The sequence below is a fragment of the Thamnophis sirtalis genome, unplaced genomic scaffold (assembly GCF_051295495.1).
Source record: "Thamnophis sirtalis isolate CommonGarterSnake01/CBP01778 unplaced genomic scaffold, rThaSir2_p1.2 scaffold_12, whole genome shotgun sequence".
NCBI classification, from domain to species: domain Eukaryota; kingdom Metazoa; phylum Chordata; class Lepidosauria; order Squamata; family Natricidae; genus Thamnophis; species Thamnophis sirtalis.
In genome coordinates, this window is record NW_028261392.1 from 60,549,217 (window position 1) to 60,572,402 (window position 23,186).

The window sequence follows — 23,186 nt, forward strand, 5'->3', positions numbered from 1 at the left end:
GGTTAAGACTCTGAAACAGAAAACGGGTCTTGTTTTGAACCTGAAACAAAGTATTGAATTTAAGAAGTTCTGTTGAATCCTTTTTGTCATGATTTGATAGAACAGTGTTTTTCAACCACTGTGCCGCGGCACACTAGTGTGCCGTGACATAGTATAAGGTGTGCCGTGGGAAAATTACTTTATATATAGTCAATATAGGCACAGAGTTAAATTTTTTTAACATTTTCTAATGGTGGTGTGCCTCGTGATTTTTTCCATGAAAAAAGTGTGCCTTTGCACAAAAAAGGTTGAAAAACACTGTGATAGAAACAAAACTTGAAACATTTCAGTGGTTCTGGGTTTTGACTGAAACAAAAGCCAGTTTGGTCTAGTTTTAAGGCACCAGAGTAGTCTGGCTGCCAGCATCCAACATGCCAGCATCCAAAGATCTTAAAATCTTGGGGAAATTATGACTGGAGGCTCACTCATAGCACCAGCAAAATGGTAAATATGTGCTTCTACCTTAACAAACTAGCACATGAAGCCCCAGGATATATTTAAACAAGAACCTACTCCCCTATAATTCCCATCCAAAGTACCTTGGAGTAAAATTGGACCAGACTCATTTCTATAAAGTACACCTAGAGAATATGGTGGCAAAAATAAGTATTAGGATCAACATACTCCAAAAATGATGTGAAACTAAATGGGGAGCTTCAGTTGCCACCCTGAACAGCAGAATACTGTGCCCCTGTATGGTTTAACAGCTGCCATACTGGTAAGTTAAATGCCGTGAGGATTATAAGCAGATGTATTAAAACCACTCTGACTTGCTGGCTTCCCGTTCTGAGCCATATAGCATCATCACCTTTATGAAGGCAAGAGGCCCTAGTGAGAAAACATATGAACAACTCCTACCAGTGTACGCTGACCTTCCTCATTTAGCAGCCGGAAGACTCAAATCCAGGTAAACCCCATTGGCACTTGCGCAACATCTTCCCAACAATTTTAACATCGATTCCCAATGGAAAGCCAAATGGTTTGCTGAACACGCAGACATAGGAAGATAGACAGATGACACCACAAAAGGGTGAGAGGCTTTGAATTGCCACGTCAGGAAAGGACAATCCTGAATAGGATTCGCACCTGACACAACATCTGCCTGGACTCTGGACTCTGTATAAATGAGGCATAGTATCCTCCCTTCAGTGTGACTGCAGAAGTCCCATGTCAAATTATAGATTACATCGTGACTAAGGACATATACCTGTCCAGTATCTGATATTTTTGTTTAGTATAAGCAATGTTGTGCTTCAATGGTTGGATGGCCTAGACATTGTTTTTGAACACAAATCATTTTAACATTTATATTTTATTGTGTTTTACTTATCTAGGTGAAATATTAAGATAGATAGATAGATGATAGATAGATAGATAGATAGATAGATAGATAGATAGATAGATAGACAGACAGACAGACAGACAGACAGACGATAGATAGACAGACAGACAGACAGACAGACAGACAGACAGACAGATAGATAGATAGATAGATAGATAGATAATTTATGCATGATATGCCATACACTAAATAAATAAATAAGGCACCAAACTAGAAACAAAGAGTCCCTGAGTTCAAGTCCCATCTTAGCCATGAAAGTCACTGGGTGACTTTGGGCCTCTTACTCTCTCCTCACCCAATCAACCTCACAAGAGTATTGTGTGTGTTTGTCAGCTGAAATTATTGATAAGAATAATAAAAGCAGAATATAAATAAATAAGTAGATTTTAAAGGGGAAGTAGGGAAAAACTTGTTTTCGTTGCTTTTTCCATCTCCTTCAGAACCAACACTAATAGTGTTCTAATTTCCCCTGCTTGGTTGCTGTATATATTCCTTACAAGAAGTTGCCAGCATGGTAATAGGCATACCTTAGAGCAGTGTTTCTCAACCTTGGAGACTTGAAGTCCTGTGGACTTCAACTCCCAGAATCCCCCAGCCAGCACAGCTCAAGACCACTGCAATAAAGCAAATATCTCAATAAAGTGAACTATGTGAATGTTTTGGTTTCCCAGTGAATATTTAAGTTACATTTACACTGTATTATGATCTATGAAGTCTGCAATAACATTATGTCTAAAAATATTATACCTTAATTAAAAGACACCTTAATGCTAAAAAAATGTTAATCATTATCTGATTCCGCAGTGGGTTGTAATTTTTTGCTGGTGGATGGTCTTGTAAAAAACCAAAATATTTATGAAGTTCAATAAATATTTATGAAGTGCAATAAATAATAAAATGAGGTAAGCCTGCATTTTGTCATCTTGCCCATTGATTCCCAATGCTTCTCAATGCTTTTCATTTTTTAACTTCCCTAGCTCCACTCAGCCACTTTTGCTATCAATGTTTGCAAAACAAAACAAGGAAGAGTGTTTTGTAAGCCACACAGGCAACAAGCAGGCCCTGCCTAATATCACCATTGTCATAGGAAGGGGTTGTCCATCTACTTTTTCCTACTGGACCTTGGAATTTTCTTATCCTTCATCACAAAAATACTTTTTGCTTGGAACAATCATATTTTGTTTTCTATCTGAATCAATGCTTCTGAAACATATGTATCTTAGTTTTAATAAACCACGTGAAACAAGCTGTTTTAGACAGTATTTAAAACTTACTGAACCTTGAGAGAATGTTTTCAATTTTTTGTACAGATTTAACAACAGCATGGAATTCTGTTTCACAAGCAAAGGCAACAGTAAGTAGTATTTTAGCACTGAGTTAAATGAAATTGAAAATAAAACATACAGGACATTGTTATTTAAAAATGAAAATTAATAACTTATGTTTATCTTGTATATGTTAGAGGACAGTAAAAGATTAAGATACTGTTTCAGTAAAATACAACCACTATTCCCCTAAAATGCATATAGGAATCAGCCACCCCATAGTTTGTCCTATCTGGACATTGAGCTGTTTCTTACAATCCTAGGATTCCCAAAATCAGGAAGCTCCTGTCTTAATTCCAACAGACACTTTCTTCTTGTCTAAACAGTTGGTGAGGTTTTACCTTTTTCTTGTTTCCTTGTTTCTGTCAGTCATCCAGATTTTAATTTTATTTATCTGAAAATGCAACTGATCTGCTAAGGCAACTCTTCTCAATTCCTAATATGCAGTTTGCTTTTACAAAAAAACTACTATTAAGGAATTTGTTTGGAAGTTTTCCAATACAATGAATTTGATGTATTTGGCCTGATACATCAAATTTTTATTTATCATTCTGTTTTTTTATTCATTCTTTTTTCAGGATTGAAAAATGTAATATACAATGAAAATTGAATATTACAATTGCAATGAAAATTTTTGCATTAATGTGAAACTATTTTTGATTGTACAAAGTTGAAATTAAATCTGAGTTAATTTTACTTAGGTTATAGAATGTTTCATCCAATTTTTGTAAACTTTTTTTTTTAACTTTTTGGGTTTTTAAAGTGGTGGTATAACAGATTTAAAATGTTGGTGCCTTTTCTATCCCCTTCAATTTATCTAGTTGCAGCATATTGAGAACAAATTGGAAGCAGATCTTATTAGCACAGCCGGATTGGATACTGTCATGGAAAAAAAGCCATCAATTAGTACTACCAGGAAAATAAGCAGGAAAGGTATGTATTAAGGCCTTGTCAAAAATGAGCTTTCAGTTGCTTGCAGTAGCAAATTTTGAAAATTTTGTTTGGGAAGTAGAATTTCTATGTGGTGGCTGGTGGGGTATCTTTCTATATTTTTCGGAGTATAAGATGCACTTTTCCCCCCTAAAAGAGTATGAAAATTTGTGCCCACCCACCAGCTACCACCCTTTGTCCTCTGCCTCCCAGCAATTTACCTCCTTGCAGCAAACAGGGAAAATGGGGCTCGCGGAGGCAGCAATAAACTCTAGCCGGCTGGACACAGCTGTGTGGGCCCTGGCTCTGCAGTGCTTCCTAAGGCCTGCCAACGAGCAGCGCACCCAGGCCATAGACGGCATTGGTTCCTGAACCTGGCCTTAGATCTGACCTGCGGGCCACCCTGGAGCCAATGAGGGACTTCTCAGCTGCCTCAGCTTCTCCCCCTATAGGAAGCAGCATGCATGGGCTGGCGTCCTGGGTGAAAGGGAGGAGCTCAGAACAAGGTCACCCTGTGGGAGAAGACAGTCCCCGGGGATGCCGCACTTGCTCGTTGCCTCCTTTCTGCGTTCCTAGGGGGTGGGGGGGCACCACTGGCTCCAAGACAGCCCCGTCAATTTAAGGCTGACTGCATCCCGTCCCAGATGGCTGCCACCAGGTTGTAGCAGAGTGCGCGGGCCAGGCAGAGGCAGCACGGGCTAGTCCTTTTCTGTGTCCAGGGTGTCTCCATGGGCCAGATCTAACCACTGAATAGTGTCCAGATCTGGCCCACGTGCCTTGACTTTGACACCCCTGGATTAGAGAGTAGTAATGCAAATGGAGCTATGTGGATGAGTGCTTGACCGCTGCTTGCACAGAACCATCTCTTCTCCCCCTCCTCGCCACTGCCGGCGGTATGCAAAGCTGGAAAGGTTGCTGCAGTCCTGAGTTCCTGTCATGATTGCATTGCTTTTGATAATGTAGAAGGGCAAACATATCTCTTGCGATCCCTTCCTCTCCAATCGCTGTAGAAGGGGGGGAAAGGGGGAAAACACAGGTCACCCGTAGTCGTAGGACAACCTGTACTGATGGCAATGGTGTTCACATGACTGACGTAAATGGTTGTAAATCAGTAGTGAAGTTATTTTTTCAGAAACATCAGAACTTTGAATAGTTGCTAACTAAGTGGTAAGTAAGAAAGGACTGCCTGTACTTTGGATTATAGTGTCCCATTGCTGTGAGAGAGAGTATGGAAGTGTAAAACATTTGAAACTGAATAGTGTCCAAAACTGCACAAATGTCAAGTAAAGCATAGAACAGCATTTCAAATTTAATGATCTCTCTTTAGCAGTTCCAGACACTGCTAAATTTGAAATCAGTGTTTTGCACACTGGTGACAGTGTTCCCCTACCATTAACTTTTACCACTAACTTTTAATAGTCACAACTTATCCAGCTTAATAAATTATTCTTTATTGTGTAACTGTCTGGTTGGTAATATCACCAAAAGTTCAAATGTATATGTGTACATAATTAATGCAGCTCTTTTATCAATTATTTTTCAGTGGGTACTTACAAACTTGAAATTATATTGAAAGATTATCTAATGTTAACACAATGTTTTACCACTGTTCTTGACTTACTATTGAAAATCCCTAGAGATGCATGAAAGACATCTTGATTTTTGTTTCAGGTTGCAGGTCTTCCAGTCAAAACAAGGAAAGTTCCTCCCGCAGGCCTCTTCGTGCTACCACTTTGGATAGCAATGTGAGTAAGAATGGACATGTCGAACTTCATCAGCCCCTGTCTTCCTTCAGGTGAGTTTGATTACTTTTGTCATTTTACTATTGCAGGGGTTATAGAAATAAAAGTGTAAGCATACTTATTTGCTGTTTTTGAAGAACTTGTTGATATGATTACTGTTTCGCTTTAAAAAGGTTTCATGAAATAGAGCTCTTGCTTATGCTATTGCTTGCAATTTAGAAGACGTTTTTAACAAGTTATCAAAATGCTAGCTGCATTCTAAAAACACCACTATTCTAAGAGTGAGGGAAGGGCATTAATGGATCTTGGGAGAGGAAAAATATGCTAAGTGAAGAAATTATCCTACTTGAACCTTCGATGCTATTTTATCCTGGAGAAGAGTACAATTCATGAAATTAGATTTCTCCCCCTATATTATATTCTCTGCCTTTCTATAGCAGTAGCAATAGCAGTAGCAGTTAGACTTATATACCGCTTCATAGGGCTTTCAGCCCTCTCTAAGCGGTTTACAGAGTCAGCATATCGCCCCCACAGTCTGGGTCCTCATTTCACCCACCTCGGAAGGATGGAAGGCTGAGTCAATCTTGAGCCAGTGAGATTAGAACCACTGAACTGCAGATAACAGTCAGCTGAAGTGGCCTGCAGTACTGCACCCTAACCACTGTGCCACCTTGGCTCTTATAGCAAAGACTAGAGTGCTTAACCTTCACCTCTGGTTTGGTGGGAACAAATACCATATATCACATTCCCTCTATGTTCTTATCTGCAAAGAGAGGGAGCATTCTTGTTTTAGCTCATTATTTGCGAAAAGAGATGTGCTTAGTAGGTCTACAATAATATCATGAGTATTAAGAAAGTTCCTATGCTGTTTCATGCTGTGGACATAGAAAGGGGGACTTTTTGATTTGGCTTTTTATAGCCAAGATGCATTTGATATCTGGTAGTGAAAATGCCAATCCATGTTCTGTGTTTGTGAATTCTTGGAAATGAAGAAGGAACAGGAATTATCTTGCTTAGAACTATGGCTTCCAAATGAAAAGGCTTGGATGATAGGACATTCTCAATGACAGGAGGAAAAAGATTTTATAATTACTTAACTCTTTCTCTCAAGTTCAAAGTTGTTTTTGTTTTATGACAAGCATTGGCTTATTAGAGTTCCTGTTTTTATTTTAATGTTTAATGTGCTTCCGTTAGAGATTCTCGGTGGTCACCATCTTATAAAACCTCTTGCCAATTGGAGGCCAGACGTCTGAAGTATAAAGAAACAGGGAATAAAGCTGAAAGAAATGGCATGATCTATGACAAAGGAGAATCAGATTTGCATGGCAGAGATTTGAAAGGGTCATCTTCTACAGATGAAACTATTGTTCGCTATTTGAATGACCATCCAGCAATTAATGCTTTGCAAAATTCAGATGTGGTGAATCATACAAAATTAGAAGAAAAAAGTGAAGAATCCAGAGGAGATGAGTATACAAAAACATCCTCAAGTTCGATAATCCAAAATGAACTAAAAGAATTTCAATTGGTAGAATCTTCAGCTTCTTCTGCCAGTACCTCAAGTGCCCATCGATTAGATATTTTAAAGCAGCATCAGCATGATGATAAACTGGAAAAACTAAAAGAACGAATTAGAAAGCAATGGGAGTTTTCAGAGGAACTGATTGGCAGAGGATTTAATCCTGAACATTCCGATCATCCTATAACTATTACAGCTCCTGAAAATATAGTGACTCCTAAAATCAGAAAAGTGGCAACAGCACCCATGGCTCCCTCCTATAAAGGTACATAATTTGTAAATAAAATGTATATGTGGGAGAAAAAATCTAGGGGTTGTATAATAAAGGCTAAGATTTCAGTTGTTCCTTTCTTGGGATCAATTACAAACCCACTTAATATTGAATGTGTTTAGATAGAAACTTCTCAGCTACTTCCATGTAGTAGAAGTTTGAAATCTAAATAGAATGTCATGACTATTTTAACCGGCTAAAATTAATTGTGCTGTTCTTTTAGGTTTCAATCCATCAGAAGCCAAGATTCGTACTCCTGATGGAAAGGTATGGTGTGAAGAGGAATTTCTGAACCTCAATAGAGATTTATGTCAAGATTTTGAATTCCAGTTGGCAGGTAAATAGCCAAAGTAATTTTGTGAATATTTACATTAAAAGCAGTGATATTATATATTTAATCTACTTAACCCATAAGCCTGTAATTAATACTTCAAAGCCCTGTAAATTTAAAGAAAAATTGGTAACTTAATTCATACCTTGAGTTCTGATTTGAGAGTTAATAATAGTTGCTGTTACATCCTCCTGTAGTTTTGATGGGAGTTTGCTTGATGCACTAATGGTTCTTCAATATATCTTTCAGAAGAGGATTTGACAGCAATAAAGACACCAACTGAAAGAAAAGAAAAAAAAGGACACAAAACAGTGCGTAAAACTCAGAAGATTGCACAACTCTCAAGCCCTAAATCAGGTGCATTTTATTGTACTTTTTGTTTGTTTAACTATTGTGAGCAACCAAGAGCATACAAGTTTTATAATTTCATTCATTCATTCATTCATTCATTCATTCATTCATTCATTCATTCATGACAATCATCGGTGTTGGTTTATACTTTTCAAGAGAAGGGAAGAAATAAAGTTACACAAAGAAATGAGTTCTCCTTTCATCAAGACAAATACAAAAAGTTCAGCTAATTATCCCTAAACCTTTCAAAAAAGGTTTGTAAACAATTTGAATCAAAAATCCCATATCTCCTCTTTTATCTGTTATTTGCTAATAAAGCCTCGTCATTCAGTCTGAATCAGCAAAAGTCCATTAAAATCTACCAGAAAGAACAATACAGATAGTCCTGACATTGTTGCTATGTATTTTTCCAGAGTTAAAATACTTCCCCCCCCCCATTTTGTATTAGAGGCCTCTTCTCCTTTAAATAATTTTTAGTTCTTTCCAGTTGTCTCTACGCAGCTTTTTAAGTTTTTATTTTTCTTACACTTAGATTCATAAGCTTCATGTATTTCAATAGGATTTTTTTTTAAAATTACAGGAAGGATTTTTAGTTTCAAAACCTTATTTCCTGTCAATCTGGCCCATTACTTCATTTGTAATTTTCCAGAATCAACTTTCTCATCACCCTTTTTCAGTTTATTTCTGAACAATAATGTTGCTTTAAGTTCTTAAACATACATGAAACTTCTTTCACTGACAATTTAATGGAAATTATCCACTATAATCAAACTTGCCCTTCTTATGTAAAATATGTACATATGCATATGTAAAAAGCAATTAAACAAGCCATTTCCAAAAATGATTAAGAGAGAAAATGGGCAAACTGAATGTCCATTCCAAACTATTCGCAACCAAAGTTTGGCGAGATGAGTTTTTCTTGGCTCCCAGAACTCTGACATTGCTGTTATATAGTCTCCTCAAGGGGACCCTCTCTAAGGGGCACTTGTGAGTAATCCTGGTCCTCGCCTTGTTTCGGAGTTTGAGGAGCTGATCCATTTATTGGCTCCTCTTTCTGCTATGGTCATCAGCTCTGCTCTCTGTGGAGCCTTATTCAGTCCACTGCTACTTCCCTGGAAGTTGATAACATTAGTTCAGTAAAAAGCAATGAAGAAGGAACTCTGGGAGAACATGTTGGAAAATTGTTTGTCCTCCCCCCCCCCTTTTTGAACTGTGAGCCGCCCTGAGTCCCCCCAGGGAAAAGGGCGGCATACAAATAAAGGGAAACTAAACTAAACAGTAGAAGAAACTGCTACTACTATGATGATGCTGTCATTCTATGAATGGGTGAGATAGCAATGCATCTCCTTTTCTTGCCACTTCTATCCACGTACTTGCCTTAAAATATAGAGTACTGGTGTGTTGTTCAATAAGAAATAGAAAATGTTTTGTATCCTTTTTTTCTTGGTTTAGGTGTTGCCAACGCAGTAAGCACAACATCCTGGCGGGATGGACAGAGACTAGCAAAGAAACTACTGGGTCCAGTGTCTAAACCAGAGCAGCCAAACACTCAGCTGTTGTCTGGTGGCAGGAATGAAAAAGATAAATCTATTAAATCTGGTAAGTTAAATATATTGGTGTCCCTCTCTGCGTGTGAGCATTTTCATGCCAGTGGAAAGCAGCGGTTCGCATTATGTCTCATACACTGAACAAAATGGGACTTAATTCTGAACAATTATTCTTTAGATCATATTGCACACAGTTCTTTAAATCACAAAATAAAAATTGGTACCTTCACTTCAAAGGCTGAATGAATACTATTCAGCAGGGGGCCCTAACTCCAGGCCATGGTTGGCGCATGAGCACATGAAGCTCATTTGCACAAGCGGCATGCACAGGTGTGATACCATCGCTTCTGGTATGGAGGCCGAGGTGGCGCAGCGGTTAGGGTGCAGTACTGCAGGCCACTTCAGTTGACTGTTATCTGCAGTTCAGCGGTTCTAATCTCACCGGCTCAAGGTTGACTCAGCCTTCCATCCTTCCGAGGTGGGTGAAATGAGGACCCAGACTGTGGGGGGCGATATGCTGACTCTGTAAACCGCTTAGAGAGGGCTGAAAGCCCTATGAAGCGGTATATATCTAACTGCTATTGCTATTGCTATTGCTATTGCTATTCTCCCTAGAGCCGGAAAGGTTGGAGTCTGCTGCTGTATAGCGCAGAGTTACTAATATATTCCTTTTTTTAAAAAGAGACAAAATAATAGAGGTAAATAAAACTTAAGATTCACCCTGCTTGACCACTTAGCAATATTTCATGTCATACTTTGCTACTAGTAAAGGAACTTTCAAAGAAAATAATATAAAAATTATCATTTTTGGACGAAGGCAGTGAGATTTTGAAGTTTTAAATTACTCCATTGCTGACCATACCCAGTTTTGCAAAATTGCAGATATGGAATAGAAGCCTGATTATGCTGTAAATCAGAGGTGTCAAACTCGCGGCCCACAGGCCATATGTATCATGCACTGGCCACGCCCACGCTCATTTTAGCAAAGGAGGAAAAGTCACAATACTTCACAAGACACTGCACGTTTGACACCACTTCTGTAAATAATTTCTTTTATACAGCAACCTCTTTTGGGTGTTGCAGTTGAAAATCTGAGAACATGAAAATTGTAGCCCTAACTAATTCTTTCATGACCAGTTTTCAAAGTTGTATGTATTCTTTTTCAGGTAATGGTTAAAATAAATTACATTGCAGTTGTATATTATTTTATTGCCCAGCATTATTTCCAATCTTTTAAAAATAATTTTTCTTTCTATATCGAAGAATGTGGTTTCTGGATATAATGTTCAAATTTCATAAAATAAGATAGATTAAAAAATATTTCCCACCAAATACTGCACATTAAGATGAATATGTGACTTTGAATCTTAGTTCCTTGATAATGCTAAATTCTGATCTTCCCCCTCTGCTTCCCTCTCGTATCTCCAGCTCAAATAACAGAAACTGACTGCCATGTGCCTGTGGCTGAAAAACCCCTCACAATGCATCCTGAGCGTTCATGGAGCAAAATAAGAGCAAAGAATGACCTGAAAGGAAAAGATGCTGCTCCTCACAATGAGGGACTGAGAGATGATCATGTCAATAAGGATTTCTTGCCAGTAGAAATCCGTGGGCTTCTTGATGATCTGCAATTGGATTCTGTCGCTCAGAATTTAGAGATGAGGAATGGAATATGTCAAAACCAGGAATCAGACCCACGTCCCTTTTCTAGAAGTCACAGTCCAAGCAAAAAGAAATCAGACAGAGTTCCCATCAGCGAAGACACTCAGTTTATCTTAAAGAAACGCCACTATGATGCAAAGGAAGTACGCCAGTACATTGTGAGACAACAAGAGGAAAGGAAGAGGAGGCGAAGTGAAGAAAAGAAAGCGCAGAGGGAGGCAACGCAGCAAAAAAATAAGAGACTCCAGGAACTTTATAAGAAACAAAAAGAAGCCGTTGCCAATAAAACAAAGACAACGTCATCATCTGAAACGGTCACTAGACAATTACAAGAAACTTATTCTAAATTGTTCATGGAACAAACATTGCTGGAGAATGCGGGACTCTCTGTTCAAGAAGTTCAGGTAGGTTGGTAAAAGTTGGGGTAGTTTCTGTGTTTTTTCCACGTTAATTTTTTTAAAAAATGAATGCAGTAAAGCAGAAATAGTTGTTATTTATTATTTGTTGCATTTATAACATGCCATTTCTTTGAGATTATCGCCTCAAGGATATTAACATCTGGGTATTTTTTCTGAGATGTGAAGATGATATATATCATGTCAGCTAGGGTTTAGACCCGGGATGGCAAACCTATGGCACACGTGCCACAGGTGGTACGCAGAGCCATTTGTCAGAGTGCACAAGGCATTGCCCTGTCAGCTGGCCAGCGCGCATGCGCGTGCCGGCCAGCTGAGTTCAGCCTTTTTTAAAGCCATTTTTTGCCCTCCCCAGTCTTCAGAGGCTTTATAGGAGTCTGGGGAGGGCAAAAAGAGCCTCTCCCCCCCCCTCCCAGAGGCCCTCCGGAGACTTCAGGAGCTTCCATGAAGCCTCCGGAGCACAAAAAACCGCCCCTATGGGCAAACCGGAACTTCGGGAATGGACTTCTGGTTTGCTCGTAGGGTTGGTTTAAGCCCCCCGGAGGCTTCAGGGACCTTCAGGACCTTCCCTAAAGCCTCCGGAGGACTTAAACCAACCCTACCAGCAAACCGGAAGTGACTTCCGGTGTGCTCGTGGGGCGCTTTTTGCCCTTTGGAGGCTTCAGGGAAGCCTCCTAAAGGTCCATGAAGCCTCCGGAGGGCCTCCGGGAGGGCGGGGGAGGCTGTTTTCGCCTTCCCCAGCTCCTATAAAGCCTCTGGAGCCTGGGGAGGGAGAAAAAAACATGCAGAAAATGGGGGGGAGAACTTCTTATGCGCACATGCACACTGGGGGGTTGCGCATTGCATTATGGGTGCGGTACGCCCGCTCATGGCCCCCTGTGCTACCCCCACTTATGGCACGCGAGCCAAAAAATGGTTTGCCATCACTGGTTTAGACTATCCCCTTAATACTATTAAAATTGTTGAGGTAATTCAAAGAGACTAGTCAGAGTTGTCTATTAAACTCCATGGTTGCCTAAAGACTGAATCAAGTAAGACTAGAATTAATAAGATGTGTAAGAATTGCCAACACTCTTGCAGTCTTCAAATGTAGTACAATGTACAATTTTAGCATACTGTAAGATGTGAATAGACATTAGCCCACATTAAGGCATTTTTAAAAACCCAGACTGACACAGTAGATAAGGGCCCTATATTCTTTTCTCATCAATATCTGGCCATCAGTTAACTCTAGTTGCTCCTGGTACTTCTTACACTAAGGAAATATATGAAGATTCATTCTAGATACGTTTAGCTGAACACATTTAGAAACCATCATGTCTCTGGAATACTGTATAATATTCATGGGGTATAAGCCAGGGGTGAAATTCAATTTTTTTTTTACTAGGTTCTGGGGGCATGGCTTGGTGGGCGTGGCAGGGGAAGGATACTGCAAAATCTCCATTTGCACCCCATTCCGGGGAAAGATATTGCAAAATCCCCATTCCTGCTCCACTCTGTGGCCAGGCAGAGGTGTTATTTGCCAGTTCCCTGAACTACTCAAAATTTCCGCTACCGGTTCTCCAGAACCTGCTGAATTTCACCCCTGCTAAAAGCCTTGGCTATTTATCCAAGTCATTATATAGCTGTTACTTTAATTAGTGTTGAAAAGATCCATGTTCAAATCCTTAATCAGTCATGAAAGTCATGGGAAAGTATAGTTCATAGTCCAGTACACATTATTGATTCAGTTTGTCCTTATTTTATAAAAAAGTGTCAGTTTTTCTTCGCAGTCCAAACCTGGATATCAACCATCTGGAGAATCTGATAAAGAGAACAAGGTTCTGGAGCGTCCTGTTAGTGCATCATCCAGTAGCGATATGTCTCTCTCTGAGCCTCCTCATTCTCTTGTAAGGTGAGAAAGTAAGAATGCATTCAGGGCTAGGAAAGTAGAACACACTAAATATCAGAAATAATGGTTTTATATATGACTTAGCTATACGGCTTTTATAGCAGCTGAGAATATTGAAATATTTTTCTAAACCTTTTGAAAATATATTTATTAAAATTCAATGTCCATAAAATTCTTTTAATATGTCATGAAAAGCAAGACGCCACTTCATGAGTTATTAGAAATGAAGAACAATTCCTTCTGTATATTCATAGCTATATCTGTACCAAGATTCTTCAGGAATGCAAATGAAAAGTGCTAGATTATATTGTACGAAGAATTTACATTCAGTTTAAAACATTCAAATTTGGGGCCAGTAATAAGTTTAATGTTTATCTACTCTACTGTTGTTAAACTGTATTTAAATGTTAAATTCATGTATAGGATGTTAGTGGTCTTATTGGTAGATGGAGTGTTAGTTGGGCAGGAAGGCTGAAGAGGAAAACAAGAACCTAATAATCCTCAAGTCTATTTGAGAGTCTTTACAGTTGGGATGAGCTATTTGTATCTCTCAAAAATCTTTTCCAAAGACCCCTTAAACTATAGTACCAAATATCAATTTCCCATCATTTTTAGATAAGTGAAAAATAGAGTATCAATAAAAACCAAATCCAGGAACTTCCTTGCCAAAAGAACAACTAATCAACAATCCACATAATTTTTATTGTCCTCTTCATTGAAGTCATTCCTCCAAAATATCTCTACCCTTGGCCACCGGAGGTTTATCAATTCTTAGTACTGGTGATTATTTTATAATTAAATGTCTAAGATTTATTGCTGTAAATTGATGACAATTCAATGGATTATTTTCAGGGATAGTACACTGGAGCCTTTAAGGATTCATCCAGGGAAGCTGAGTTCAACAGCGCAGGTTCCTTGCTCAAAATCTGTTTCGAATGGAGCTCTCTTCTCTGAGCTTTTGTTTTTGGATAACGTGGATGTCTTGCAGAAGGATTTTGAATCATCAAGCAGAAGGAGCCATAACACAGCTGTCGGATCCATGTCTTCAACTCCTCAGCCATTTACGTCCTCTACTGTACAACCCACCATTAATCATTATAAAAATAGATTGGACCGAATTGAAGCCCTAAAGGCAACTGCAGCCTCTCTTTCAAATAGAATAGAAAGTGAAGCCAAAAAAATAGGTGGGCCTGGCATTAACTATGAACCAGCGTGCGATACTGGACATGACTTGTTGCAAAGGGATCAAGGCGATGATACCTGCTGGGTGAAAGCCAGCAGCTCTCCTGTGAGAGAAGATGATGTCTTTTCAGCTACGCTTCAGAAAATGTTGGCAACCTGCAATTCACATACAACTTTTGATGGTAACCTTCCTGGAATGGAAAATTTCAATGAGTTTAAAACGCTCCCAAAGTCTATTAGTCCTTATACAGTTGCTCTCGGTCTTCCAGGCAATAATATATCTGAAGGAATATTAGGAAATCTGTCTCACAAGCAAACATGCTCTGCTGAAAATAATCCTGAAGTTCTGAATGGTAGCGTGGGCTCCATAAGTGATGGTCTTCTCTCTGAGGAAGAAGGTGAAAACCCGAATAATCCGTCTTTGACGGTTGCTGAGGCATTAAACGAAAGCGAGTTCTGCGTTGCAGATGTAACTGGTTTTGAAGCTCTAAAAGAATTCCAGAAGGAGGCAGAAAATTATTTACCTATTTTAACAGACATTAGGGGCGCTTCAAAAAAACCATGGGAAGAACTTGCCAAGGGAAGTCCACATAGCGTGATAAACATCTTTGCAAAATCTTACCAGATGTCTGGGAAAGGTGAGCAAACACGAACCTTTTGATATCTCTGATATTTTGTTAGGTAAATAATTAAAGAAATGTTTCTTGAAATCTGCCTAGTTTTGCTGATATCAGTATCTGTTTATATGTACAACATTTTTAATTTTGGGGGGGGGGAAATGTCAGCTGCTATACATTTTTGCAGTGAAGTCAATCATTTGTTAAAAAGTTCCACCTCCTTGCGTTGCTAGGGAAAGAATATATTTTCTTCGTTTCTACCACAAAACCGCGGTAGACAAAAGCGCGGTCGACGAAAGCGCGTATGTGACGTCATCACAGCGCGACGAAAAAGATCGAAAAATGTAAAAATAAAGCAAAAACCTTACCCTAACCCCCCAAACCTAACCCTAAACCTAACCCTAAACCTAACCCTAAACCTAACCCTTAACCTAACGAAAAACCTAACGCTAACCCTTAACCTAACGCTAAACGTAACGCTAACGCTCTAAACCTAACCCTAACCCTTAACCTAACCCTAAACCTAACCCTTACCTTTATGTGAATCGGCTTGCTGTAATTTAATTTTTATTTCAATTTTTCGATCTTTTTCGTCGCGCTGTGATGACGTCACATACGCGCTTTCGTCGACCGCGCTTTTGTGGAACGCGGTTTTGACGGGTCACGATTTTCTTCGTTCTATGTATAGCCATTTAGAATTTTCTGAGTTTAGTATGATTGGTCTTTGGGGTCATGATCATTTTACCTATTTGCATACTCTTGTGTTAAACTTTTGTTGAAATGTAAATTCTTCTGAAATATTCATTGTATTTCATTTTCACTTTCCTCCTTTTGCCGGGATCTGAAGAATGTGCAGGACAGGGAACATCAACACATCAATCTTTACTTCCTGCCGTGAGCCCTCCAGGTAGTATTGCTTCCTACGAAGATGATTTCATCTCATCACAAAGTAGTGGTACATCAGGGGACAAAAAGTCTACACCTGAGCACAGGTATATATATATTTCAGATGGGGGGTGAAGCTATAAAATAAGAGGTGAAAATTGATTTTCATTGAATAATATGTGGTTATACAGTATATAGAATTGTATAATAGTTAATGTCTCAATAGTCTTAGTCTAATAGTCTTTAATGATACAAATTGCTATCTGAAAATTCTGAATAGCCAGCTTTAAAATTTTAGTATTCCAACGTTTTTGTTACAATGTTTTAAATTAGGACTGCTAACTATTACAGGTAGACCTCAATTTATGACCAGTTTTTTAACAGCCAGTCCACAATAATGGATGCCTTGGAATGGATGCTTTATGGCTCAGAAAGCACTTCTGGTCATCATAAAACATTGCGCTTTATAAAACCTTGGGTCACATGATCATATATGGGACGCTTGGCAATAAGTTGCCAAGTGCTTGGCAATCATGTAATCACCACTTGCAATCTTCTCTATCGGCTTCCCCAGAAAGCCAGGGGAGATTTCAAGTGGAAAGGATGTAGGATTTGAAGTCAATTCCCCTAGTGCTCCAAGGGATTTCTCTTCCTCTCTGTCCAGGGAGAGGAAATCTTCCTGCACAGTAGAGGAACGGACCTCAAATCCAGTAGGAATGACAGTGAACACAGCAAATGTCTCTGGAGATTCTCAGTCATCCAGGTGATAATTGTCTCAAAGGTGCTTTTTTCAAAAGGCAACTGGACTGTGTTTTCCTTCCTTGAGGAAGAAGATCACTTCTAAGAAGCTTCATCATTTGTAATGGTGGGGGGATGGAAGGGTAGATAGTGAACACAGCAGGCTCATGATTGTTCTTGCTGATGGGATGAGGAGAAGGCCCAGAATTCCTGAATATGGTGGCCATCTCCCTGCCCTATCATGTCCTGGAAGCCGTGGCCCTTTCCTGATGCTCTGATTAACAACCCACATCATCACTTAATGACCACAACTGAGAAATCTGAAATTGCAGTCATTGAGCAAAGCAGTCCCATTTAATAACCATTTTACTCAGTGACCAAGATTCCAGGCCCAATTGTGGTGGAAGGGGAGGCCTATTTGTATACAATTTATATAAATATGGCATTATGAAATTCGAGTATAAAAACCTGTTTGAGGATACTGGCGCATGAGAACTCACACTTAAAGAAATAGAAACTAGTGCATGCATTCTACCAGATTAAAGCGTGCAGTATTTTTTTTAATCTTGAACAGTTTCTGAAATGGTATAATGTTCCAAATTTTTATATTTTAAAAGCAGTTAAAAGATTTGGCATGATATTATAAAGGATTTTTAATATTAATTTATAAAGGCCTAAAAAAAACCACAAGATAATGAATGGCAGATCAGCAGAAATCACTTTTTTCCGAAGTGTGCAAATGGCATCTGCTGGGATTCTGTATAAATGGGGCACAGTATCCTTTGTGTGTGAATGTGGGGTCCCAGCTCAAGTTGTAGATCACATCATGATTGACTGTTAGCCCAGTTTGATTTTTTAAAATATAAACGAGGTTGTGCCTCAATGGTTAGATGGCCTGGCCCTAGACATTGTATTTAAACGTAGATCTTTTTAACATTTATATTTTATTGTGTGTTACTAATCTAGGTGAAATATCAATATATATTGCTAGTCCATGTATAATATGCCATACCCTACATAAATAAATCCAACATTCTAGTTTGAAAATAACACCAAGGGCAAAGCAGGCTCGAAGTTCCAGCCCCCCTTTGTTTTTTTATCATATTGGGATTGCCTTTCCAAGAAGGAATGATCATGTTCAGAGAACACAAAGCTTCTGATCATCTGACCTGACTCTTCCTCCAATAAATACGCAGAGACAGAAGCAGGACTTTGATGCTATGGTTAGGAGGCTATTGTAAGGAGAAGCTTTTATAAACACAAAGCAACAGGCTAGAATAAAAAGAAATAATATTTTTTTTTATTGGTATTCTAGTATAGCTAAACTGGGAGAAGGAGAACCAAAAGCAACTTAACAGCCTGCTAGTGTTTTGTAAGATTGAATTGAATTGAATTGAATTGCTTTATTTGTATGCTGCCCTTTTCCCTGGGGGGACTCAGGGCGGCTCACAATTCAGGGGGAGGGGGGACAAACAAGTTACAAACATAGAGACAATACATCATTAAAAACGCAACAGTCATACTATTCGAGTGGGGTTGAGGTCTCTAGCCCCAGGCCTGTCGGGATAGCCAGGTTTTAAGAGCTACGCGGAAGGTCTGGAGGGTGGTGAGGGTACGAATCTCCACGGGGAGATCGTTCCAAAGGGTCGGAGCAGCCACCGAGAAGGCTCTCCTCCGGGTAGTTGCCAGCCGACATTGGCCGGCTGATGGAATTCGGAGGAGGCCTAATCTATGGGATCTTATTGGCCTAGTGGAGGTAATTGGCAGTAGGCGGTCTCTCAAGATGTCAGGAAAAAGAAGAAAAGTCATCCTACTTATTGAAACATTGGTTTTAAAGTGTAATGCAAATTTTGAATGTATACAATTAATACTTTTAAATACTTTCCAGTGTAAAGTTCAATTGAATATAAGTTAAATTTAACAGATGAAAATAACTGGTACATTTATTTCTTATTAAACTCTAACCCCAATTAAAGCATTAGTTTTATTCATGGTGGGAGTTACATAAATAACTTACTATTTTAGGGGGTTACAGTATCAAAGAGCTTGAAAATCCCTGTATAAAGGAATCAATTAGCCATAATTATGTTTATTCACCAAAACTAGATGGATTTCACTGTGACATGATAGGTAAAGATAAAAAATATTGACGATGTGTAATTCATGCTTGTAATGGCAGCGCCACATGTAGCCCCAGCCTGAAAGGAGAGCTTGCCAGTAAAAAATTGCCTTATAAACACCAAACTATGGAATTAACCCATCATTCCTCAGGACCATCATCTTCAGGTTCTTCTCGTGGATCTGCATCTTCTAAGAGAAGAGGAAGAAAAAAAGGTAAGAGCTTTTCTGCTGCTTGTTTATTACAAAGATAAGTTTGCTGCCCAGTTCACCAGTTCATCACAATATACATCAATATACAATATACATCAAAAAGACTTTCGGGCCAGTACCAATTATAAAGATTAATCTTAAGTAAAATATTAAGAGGCCCTTAAATTACCCTTAATAAGGTAATTTCAGTATTTGGTTAAGAATCCTGCCTCATTCCAAATATCCAACTTCTCAGTTTGAATAAAATTGAGAGGCGATGGCCATTATTTAAATCATAAGCAATCACAGGAACATTATTCAGTTACTTATTGTTTGTTTCTAATGTTAGTACCGTTGTATAATATCAAGAATTTGATAAAATGCATTGTTACATTTCACTTTTTTGTTCGTTGCTGTATGAAGAGTTTTATCATGACTTGAACCATAATCCAGTACAAATACAGGTAGGCCTCAACATAGGACGAATTTGTTCAGCAATCTTTAAAAGTTATCATGGGACTGAACAAAGAGTCATATGATGCATGGCCAAAGGTATGGCTGTTGTAGCAGCCACATGACCAAAATGCAGGCATTTGACAACTCATCTTTACTCACAACTGCAAGGGTGCTGCAATTCCCCCCACTCACCTATCTCCCCCACCTGTGCTTTTTTGGCCCCCTGCTACCTTGTACTTCACAGCCCCAACTGACCTTTTCTGCCATCTTCTTGCTTCTGCTTCTAATGCAACATGCCTGGTCTGGTTTGCGGGCCACATGAGGAGGGGAAGCACAGAACATCCCCTCCCTGAGGCAGAGTGTGTCAAAGCATTCCTTTGTGTCATCTTCCTGCACCTTATGGGGGAATCGCTTTGTGGTTCCCAAAAGAAAAGAAAAAAAGCAAGAAGCCAATCCATATGGCCTAGGAGCATGGTGCCAAAAGGATATTTTGGCATGCTCTAGCCTCCTTCAAGTTGCTTTGTGCTTTCCCCCCCCCCCCCCATTGCACAAATCAGCCCCATATGGTGCAACAGCTAGGCTGGGCACACTTCACCAGCAGCAAGAGTAAGAAAATGGCAGCGGAGCACAAGGCAGCAGGGGTCTCAGAGTGCAGGGTGGCAAGAGCAACTGGGTGTCAGCGCTCCAAGTATCATGTAGAATTAAATCAGAGTCCAAGGCAAAACGATCCTTAAAGTTCCAATTTAATAAAGCAGACATCTTAACACATCTGTGTTGATGCCAATTCTGGAAATGACATCAGAATCCCACCCAGTTAAAAGTTCATGATCTTGTCCCCACACCCACAATCCCTCACATGGTCCAATCTTCTTCTTCCACGCTGGCGTCTCTACCCAGCTGCTTCCGGTCAGGTGTAAAAGTGCGGAGACAAAAGATGACCTTGATCTTCTAGGAAAGAATGAAAACAATACATTCCACAATCCTACTCCTTTCTATTCCCCCCTCCCATCAACTATGAATCAGCATAAGGAAATAAGAGAAAGTGTGGCAGGCCAAAATTCTAAAAGGAATATAATTGCAGGTCTGACACTGGGTCTGTTACAGTTGCAGCTTCCCAGGGCATGGCAAGAAGCCCCAGAGATACATAGTCCTGGGGCTGTTTGGCACTCCACAAGGCAGGGTGCAGTGGGGCCAAAACGGCAGAGATTAGGGAAGGTAGGTGGGGGAGAATCGCTTATCTTATTGAGGCTCAGGATTGGAAGGAATCAAGCTCGGAATAGCTTGGATTAAGGTGGGTCTTTGGCTAATGACTGGTAAAATTTGGTTATTGATAGCCACAGGTATTGCTGCGATTGGGGCCACTAAACAATGTGGTCTCACAGTGGCTTGCTTTACGACTACATTTCTTAGCAACTAAAATTCCAGTCTCAGTTGTGTTCATAAGTCAAGGACTACCTGTAAATGTAGACAGTGACATTGTATCTTCCAGACTTTCTCTTTCTTGCCAAATATTGCTGTTCTCCCTTAGCAATTATTAGAGTCTAATCTCCTCTTCCACTCTCTGCTTAATTTTTATTCTTGCACTGAATAAAACAGGATAGATGGAGAATGATTAGTTCAAGAGGTTTTATGAATGGGATTTAATAAGAGAGTGGCATGTACTGCACCTCTCTAGTTCTGGCTTAAAAATCTCATGATTTTTAAATTCAAAAACATTCACTGTGTTTATCAGTTGGGGGTGGAATTCTTATTTTTTTAAAATAATCTTTATTGGTTACACATTTTTTTAAATAAGACATACACATACAACACCACCCCCACCACCCCCGGTGAAAGTCATTCACAGCCCAACATTCTTTTCTTCCTCATTATTTAGTCTCTAACCAGCATCTTCTCGTTACAAAATTCAGGGATCTAATACGATACCCACGTTCTCTTTTAGTTCCCATTGTTAACAACTGCTATTTAACTTTCCCCGTTTTAAGTCCCTGCTGTTCTCCTTGTCGCCCACATATACCATAGGTTCCAGCTAAGATAATGTTCCGTTTCCCCCTTTGTCCCTCAGCCAACCCGTCTATTCTGTCCATTTCTGCACACTCATAAATCTTTTTAATTACGGCATCTTCCGATGGTATAGTAGTAGATTTCCAAAATTGCGCATAGGTTATTCTTGCGGCCACAATTATATGTAGGCTCAAATGCCATATAGATTTACTTCATGTTTTCTGGTTTTATGCTTAGTAAAAAAGTCTCGGGTTTCCATTCCATATTTGCCCCGGGAACCTCTTTTAGCCAGTTTTGAATCCTTCTCCAGTATTTCGTGGCCTCAACACAGGACCACCAGACATGGTAGAATGTGCCATCCCTTCTTCCACATTTTCAACACAGTGGGGATAACCCAGGAAACATTTTGGCTAACCTCGTTGGGGGAAAGTGCCATCTATTAACCATCTTGTATATATTTTCTTTAAACGCTATATCGTGAGTTTAATAGTCTTACTCCATAGATCCCACCATTTACTCATTTCAATCTCATAGCCAAAATTTATCTCCCATGCTATTAGGAGGCTTTTATCCATCTCTTCTTTAACACCTTTTAGTTCTGGCTTAAAAATGTCATGATTTTTAAATTTAAAAACCTTCAATGTGTTTATCAGTTGGTGGTGGAATTCTTATTTTTTGTATTCATTTTTAAACATTTTTTTTAAAGAAAAATACATTACAGAGACAGAATCAAATGGATTTCGAAATGCCTCTCTCTGGGAAAAAAGCAAAGCATCTATAGGATCAGACTATGATTTGGAACAAGCAAAACACTTACTATCTAATAATACAGTGTCTAACAGAGAACAAGAAGTGAACGCAGATTCTGACGGTACTTTAGAGGAACTATCTGGTCACTCATTAATGAGGTAAAATACTATTACCAAAGTCTGATTTTAAACTGTATGGCATACCGTATTTTTTGGAGTATGACACACCTTCTCACCTTCTGGAAATGTTGGCGCGTTTTATACACTGAATACAGCCATTTTTAGCCTCCCAAAGCCCCCCCCCCCATTTTTGCAAAAAAAAGGGGCATTTTTGCCTTGCCCCAGCCTTACTGAAGTCTGCAGAGTGCTCTTGGGGGCCGGGGGGGGACAAAAACCTTTTTTTTTCCTTACTTACCTCTTCGAAATCTTGGTGGGTCTTATACACTGGTGCACTTATAGTCCAAAAAATACGGTAATTTATAATTGTAGTAGTACAACAGCATATTGTAGTAGTACAACAGCATATTACTGTTATATTGGTATATTTATATAAAGTAGGAACCAGTGTTCATGGAACATAAAACATAATCTATATTTCCTTTCCTTATGTCAGTTTTCAAAATGGTCTCATAAATTTAATACAGCTTCCACTGATATTTGTGAAAGCAGTGAGTGGATTAAGGGGCCGTGCTCTGAGTATAGAATTCTGCATTTACTTGTTGATTGATCAGGATTTACCCATTTGTAATTAAAAATATTTTTGCAATTTGCAACATCGATCAATTACAAATGATAAAACATCCCCTGTAGAAATTATAAAATAATATAATAAAAGAAATCTAATATAACCAATGCTTAAAAGATAATGTCAGCTCATAC

General features: G+C 39.1%; 1 protein-coding gene across 1 annotated transcript in view; it reads left to right on the forward strand.

Annotated features, from left to right (window-relative positions):
• CEP350 (centrosomal protein 350) overlaps window positions 1–23,186 on the forward strand; it is an 80,709-nt gene that overhangs the window by 14,685 nt on the left and 42,838 nt on the right. Inside the window, exons 3-15 of the mRNA XM_087726863.1 lie at window positions 2,692–2,735; window positions 3,528–3,639; window positions 5,308–5,431; window positions 6,573–7,162; window positions 7,392–7,505; window positions 7,749–7,856; window positions 9,303–9,449; window positions 10,826–11,463; window positions 13,248–13,369; window positions 14,219–15,186; window positions 16,013–16,157; window positions 18,968–19,122; window positions 22,265–22,466. Of these exons, the coding sequence (XP_087582989.1) occupies window positions 2,692–2,735; window positions 3,528–3,639; window positions 5,308–5,431; window positions 6,573–7,162; window positions 7,392–7,505; window positions 7,749–7,856; window positions 9,303–9,449; window positions 10,826–11,463; window positions 13,248–13,369; window positions 14,219–15,186; window positions 16,013–16,157; window positions 18,968–19,122; window positions 22,265–22,466 (3,469 nt within the window). The remainder of the gene's footprint in view (window positions 1–2,691; window positions 2,736–3,527; window positions 3,640–5,307; window positions 5,432–6,572; window positions 7,163–7,391; window positions 7,506–7,748; window positions 7,857–9,302; window positions 9,450–10,825; window positions 11,464–13,247; window positions 13,370–14,218; window positions 15,187–16,012; window positions 16,158–18,967; window positions 19,123–22,264; window positions 22,467–23,186) is intronic.